At 33.8% G+C, this 6,446-nt stretch overlaps 1 protein-coding gene across 1 annotated transcript; it reads right to left on the bottom strand.

Annotated features, from left to right (window-relative positions):
- Window positions 1-3,558: 3,558 nt before the first annotated feature.
- Window positions 3,559-5,887, bottom strand: LOC102659807 (pentatricopeptide repeat-containing protein At5g03800). Its single transcript, XM_006573244.4, has 2 exons — window positions 4,482-5,887; window positions 3,559-4,186 (listed from the first exon to the last, which is right to left on the bottom strand). The coding sequence occupies exons 1-2, from the start codon at window positions 5,200-5,202 to the stop codon at window positions 4,179-4,181; spliced, it is 729 nt and encodes a 242-aa protein (XP_006573307.1). The 5' UTR covers window positions 5,203-5,887; the 3' UTR covers window positions 3,559-4,178.
- Between the last annotated feature and the right edge of the window lie 559 nt (window positions 5,888-6,446).

The following is a 6,446-nucleotide window of genomic DNA, read 5'->3' as shown; positions in this document are numbered from 1 at the left end:
CACAAACACGTTGGGAAAGTCGTATGGAAAGTGGAAAAGCTTTAAGATTTCAAACTTCATAGATAAGAGATGCTTTATTGAAATTAAGTGAAGTTAGTGATGATCCTAAAATAAAAAGTGAAGCTAATTGTTTAACAACTTATGAGCTTGAAAATTTTGAGTTTTTGTTGGGCATGACTTTATGGTATGACATATTGTTTGCAGTAAACTAAGTTAGTCTTATTTCATTTTTTTCAAAAATACAGGAAAATGGTTTTGAAAATGCTTTAATTTCTACCAATAAACTTGCTATTGAAATGAATATAGAACCTAAGTTTCGTGAAAAGCATATTATACGTAGAAAAAAACAATTTGATGAAGTTATTGACAATGAAGTTGTAAGATCTCCAGAAGAATCATTAAAAATTGATTACTTCTGATACATAATAGATCAAGTAATGACTGCATTTCACATAGATTTGAACAATTTAAAATGTATGAAGATATTTTTGGTTTTCGATTTTGCATTAAGAATTTAAAGTCATTGAATGATGGTGATTTAAAAAAATGTTGTCTTAACCTTGAATATTGATTAAAACATAATGGCAACTTAGATATTGATGGATTAAATTTATTTACATAATTAAAAATTTTGAGACATATTATAACAAAGAAAAACGAAACACCTATTGACATACCTAATTATATTAAAAGGCTTGATTCTTTTCCAAATGCCGATATTGCTTATAGAATAATGTTAACAATTCCAGTAATTATTGCTTCAGCAGAAAGAAGTTTTTCAAAATTAAAATTAATAAAATCTTATATAAAATCAACAATGTTTCACCAAAGATTAAATGGATTGGCTTTATTATCAATTGAAAAAGAATGTTACACGAAATTGATTACAATAATTTAATAAATGATTTTGCATCCCAAAAAGCCCAACAAAATAATTTTAAATAAAATATGAATAACTTTATTAAATATTTTATTAGTTTAGAAAAAGGTCCCATTTGTTTGTCAACGAAAAAGCTCCATTTCGAAACTTGTTTTAGGCCTACCAATGTGTATGGCACAAGTTTAAAGTCTAATGTATTAATATTTTACACTTTCTTTCCTTTTTGGTAGTCAAACTATTTGACAATTTTTGTTGAAAAAGTGAGTGAAAATCTTTTCTTTATTCCTTTTAAACTACTAGAGGCAAAAATTAATTTCTCAAATCCATGAAAATTTAAGTGAAATTACTAAATATTAGAAATTAAAAGAAATATAACGAGAGAGAGAGAAAGTGCAACAGTTGGCAACAAACGCCAACATATCCTAGTAACACACTTGAATATCTAATAGAAATTAAAATCAGAACAAAATTTAAAAAGAAAAACCTCATCATCACGAACATTGCAATGACATGTGTGTTATTTTACTTGTTTGTTTACTTGGAATATATATAATACAGTAAGCCTTATTCTTATACATCGTAAAATATTAGTCAATATGTTCAAATTAAACATAGCATTCAAATAATTAAGCAGCCAAATTGAGGTGAAAGCTTTCAATGATTCATACTATGTACAATCATTGTCTGTGAATGGAACTAGAGAGGGCTCTAGCTAGAAGGGATTAATATCAAACTTGTCATAACAAAGAATGGGCACAAATTTGTTAGTCCATAGGTTAGCAGCAAAAATGCCATCAGCATAGGAATGCAAATACACAATGTCCCCATCGTAAGGATGGAACCCTCCAATGCAATTAAAATAATTTTCACAAAGCTTGGCGGGGAGATGTTCAAAGAGATTGGTCTTGTGCACCAAATCTCATTTTCCAGACAACATTAGTTCCCACACTCTCAAATCATTATCGCCAATATCAATCATCTTCAAAGTTCCACCAAAGCACCCTAGGTATCCAAAACTTATTATATTCATAGCATCAACATCCTTTGGACAGTCAATGATGCTACAAAACATGAAAATGGGGCCAAACACAAAAACAACTGTCCTCCACATAAAATATAGATTTCCTCCAAATGCGAAACCCAACAACATCCATTGAGGAGCAAAATCAAATCCCTCCGAGCTTTGAGGAGAAAATATCAACTTCAAACTCATGTGTTCTTCTTAGAAAGGATCTCATAATCACCACCCAAAAGTAGCGATTAGATTTTCCTTCTTCGTGATAAGTTTGGGAAAGGAAGCCAACAACATTCATTCGTTCTTGCTTGTCCATTGCAAGAAAAGGAGATATCACTACTGCAAAAAAATGTTTCTACATCGGTTCTACAACACATTCAAAGATGGTTCTTTCAACCGTCTTTGAACTAACGTCATAGAAAGTTTTAACTTTCTACGATGGTTCTTAAAAAATCGTCTTAAAAAAGCTACACATTCGAAGACGATTCTCAGAAAAATAATTGTCTTAGAATGACAACATTGTAAACAGTTTTCAAATAATCGTCTTAGAATATAATTTTCTTTTAAAATAATTAAAATAAATTTAGGATTCTAAGACGGTTTTCTAAAAAACCGTCTTAGAATGCCTACAATCTAAGACAATTTTTTCAGAGATCCGTCTTAGAATGTTTTTTTAAACAAAAAATATTTTTAGACGATTTTTCAAAAAACCATCTTAGAATGTATTTTTTTTAAAAAAAATATATTGGCATACAAATATTTTGACATACAAATAGATTGGCAAGCTTTGTCTTGTCTACTTGATAAGCTTATTCATACACCACCCATTTGGTAAACTACTCAAATATAGCTTATATTTATCTACTCCAATCCACTACTCCAAGCACAAAACAATTAGTGATTGACAATTGAAGAATCAAAGCATTATGCAATTAGTTGCCATATTGGAGAAAAAGTAACGTGTGTGTATATATATATATATATATATATATATATATATATATATATATATATATATATATATATATATATATATATTACTTAATGTACAACTCAGGCAAGTTGATTAACCGTGTAAATATACATATAATATATAATAAATAATTACTACAGTAACGTGTAAATATATATAATATATAATATATAATATATAATTAAAGTTGTTAATTGGAAATTACAATTTCACATTCCTTAAATTGAATCAATCACAAATTAAGCATAAATCTAGCATAAAATACAAAATGCAATAATACTAGCAAGAATCAAACAACAAGGTTACAAATAAAATGAACCTAAGTTTATGGTTAAGGAAAATCAATTTAAGCTACAAATCATCAAAATATTTAATAGTGATAAGATAAAATATATAGAAACTTTTATATTATCAAATATTTTTTCATAGCCAAATTGCGAATAAGAGGTACAGTTTATCCTATAAAAAAATCTATTTAAATATTTAGTGCAAGTAAGAGAATATTTTTTGATAGTATAGAAATGGAAAATCCCTTCATAATGAATAGTTGTATACATAACACATGCTTTTTGAAATGGTGGCTAGTTTCATACTATCTAATCTCATTCAGTGCAATAATGCAAGAGTTGTACATTACTAGCAAGCACCAAGGAAAATGCAGAACCACTCAAACAAAAAATAAACAACCTATTTTTTAAACCATTGATTTTTTTTTATTCTATCTGAAAGTTCTAAATGAATAGCTTGGCACCATACATGCCAGAGCCAGGGCATATTGTATCACATAATTGCAACTAAATAGTTGCAACCATGCATTGATCATCAGTAGTCAGTTTAGTTCCTGAATGCATCAAGCATCCTTTATGTGCCTCATAACTAAAACACTTCCAATCCATATACAAAGTCCGAAATATAAGTAGACCAAACCAAGTACCATAAAGCATAAAACACTATTCAAATGGAGAAAATGCCGGTTAGGCTTTTCTAAGAACGAAAGAATAAATTAAAAACAATACACATTTAATCACGCAAACCTTTATTATCAATAAATCCACGCGGCTAGGATTTTCCCCACGTAGCAAATCCAAAAATTGGACCAAGTTGCATCCTCTTGACACGTTGCATTTCCTTGTATAGCTGGTTGAACCAAAAGGATTGATATATATATATATATATATATATATATATATATATATATAAATGCCTGAGTCCCTATTGTTGTTTTGCTAGCCTCTCTAGTCCTCCCCCTCCTGTTTCCAGAATAGTATTCTTCTTCTGTGTTTTCCCTTGAATTTAGCATACTTGTAGGTCTAAGAAACTAAAGAACAACCAATAAAATGCCTAAAAATTAAATACTTATATATCTTACATATAAAGGAGATAAGGTAGTTTATGTATTCATTTTTCCATGCAAAAACTATCATAGATGCTTTTCACTTAATTGAATATCACACAAAAGTATAATTACAACTTAATGAATATCACACAGAAGTATAATCACAGCAAATGACATCTTACCGTCAAATTACGCAACTCAATTATTGAACCAAATCCATTAATCTAAGATAACTTGGCGACGCGTAACTATATCACATGGCAATGGATTTGCTTACCCATATCAAGATGACCAATAGTTCCACAAAGACCAAGCATTGAAGCTGTTGCAACTTCATCCATAATCACCTTTCCATCCGATCGACCAACGTGGAAAAGATAAATCACCTCCTCCGATTGTCCATTCCGAGCATAGCCACATATCATTGTCGTCCAAACCACAAAGCTAAACTCCTCCAACACCCATCTCAAAAATATCTTCTCAGCATCCACCATCCTCCCACACCTCGTGTACATGTCAAGCAACGCAGCCTCAACATAACCATTCGATCCAAACCCAAACTTCACCGCAAACCCATGAACCTGCTTGTTGACCTTGTAATCACCAAGCAATCCACAAGCATCAACAACACTAGTCAAACTAAAATTTGTCAATTCCAAACCCTCATCCACTATTCTTACAAACAACCTCATCACCTCAAAACCTTGCTCGTTTCGATAGAACCTAGCCAGAACCATGTTATAAGACACAAAATTCTTCTCTAGCATTTCATCAAACACCTTCAAAGCCAAATTAACCAATCCAAACTCCATATACGTTGTGACCATCTCAGTCCAAGTTATAACATCCCTGACTGGCATTCCCTCAAACAATCTTGCGTGGTATTTGGTTGAAGAGTTTAAGCGCGGCGTGGAAAGAGGCGTGCTTAGTGTAGAGAGAGACAAGGGCGTTGGCGACAAAGGGGGAGTCAAAGTGCTCCGTTTTGAGTGTAGCGGCATGGAGCTAGAGGCTGAAATGGAAGTGGTGGAGGAGTGGAGAGCAGGCGGTTAAAACGGTAACGTATATGTACTCGTTGGGGGGAGGTGGGAGCGAGTGGTGATGCGGAGGAAGAGATGGAACGCGTGGTGATGGCGGTGCTTGGAGAGGAAGTAGATGAAGGTGGTGTAGGAGACGACATTGGGGGAAGGGAGGGAGAGGAAGAGGCGAAGGGCGTGGGCGAAGAGGTTGAGTTTGAGGTAAGTGGAGATGAGGGCATTGGAGAGATGGGTGTCTTCTTCATCGCATTTGAGGAGCATGGCGTGGACGGTCTTGGTGAGGTGGGTGTCGCCAGAGCAAAAGGACATGTGGAGGGCGTGGAGGAGGGAGTGGGACTCCGGGGGAAGGTAGTGGGTGCCATGGCAAAGTTTGTGGCGGAGAGAGAGGACGATGGTTTGGAGTAGGGAGGAGAAAGGGAAGAGTTAAAAAAGGCAGAGTTTGAGGGTGAGGGACAGGAGGTGGGGGTTGAGCGGGAGAAGGAGTCTACGGAAGCTTCTAGGGCACGGAGGAGGTTGGAGTACGCAAAGAAATTAAGGGTGTACGAAAGAGGATGGGTCAAAATAAGAAGTTGCACGATATTTCAAATGAATATTTTAAATACTTAATTTCTAAGACGGTTTTGATAAAACCGTTGTTGTATAACTTTTATTATCTATAAAATTGTCACCACGTGACATTCTAAGATGGTTTCATATAATCGTCTTAAAATGGGTCGTAAAAAATAACTTTTTTAGTGGTGTATGTGTGTGCATTCTTTTATCGAGGGGGTCATACACAAAGTAACCCTTACCAGACATGTAATTGTTTCTACGACTCATAAACCATTAGAATAACCACACACGTTCCCATTTACGAGTAGATTTGGAGATAAAGTATCCTTGTGCGTTTGGATATTCCGGTTAGGATCTTGTGGGAAGAAAGTGAGGATGAGTTGGTGGGGTGAAAGAAAGGTTAAGTAGGCATTGATGAGTGACTGTTGGTGAGACACAAATTTTGTTGGAAATGATGAACTTCAAATCACTCCCCGACCAACGTTTGCACATACACTTGCATTTTGTGGTAGATTTAAATGGAAGTCTCATGAATATTTCTCCCAAAACATCATCTAATACATCGTTTATATTGCTCAACAACGAAGAAGAGCGATTCACAGATGATGAGGAGAATTCCATGAGACAATTGGAGATGCAGAAACACAGTACTGAAT

This window comes from Glycine max, chromosome 1, assembly GCF_000004515.6.
Source record: "Glycine max cultivar Williams 82 chromosome 1, Glycine_max_v4.0, whole genome shotgun sequence".
Taxonomy (NCBI): domain Eukaryota; kingdom Viridiplantae; phylum Streptophyta; class Magnoliopsida; order Fabales; family Fabaceae; genus Glycine; species Glycine max.
Note: the sequence above shows the minus strand (reverse complement) of the source record. Positions and strands in the feature narration are given on the sequence as shown.

Coding starts and splice junctions, on each gene's coding strand:
- LOC102659807 (XM_006573244.4), bottom strand. CDS start 5,202: ATGCCGCTACACTCAAAACGGAGCACTTTGACTCCCCCTTTGTCGCCA.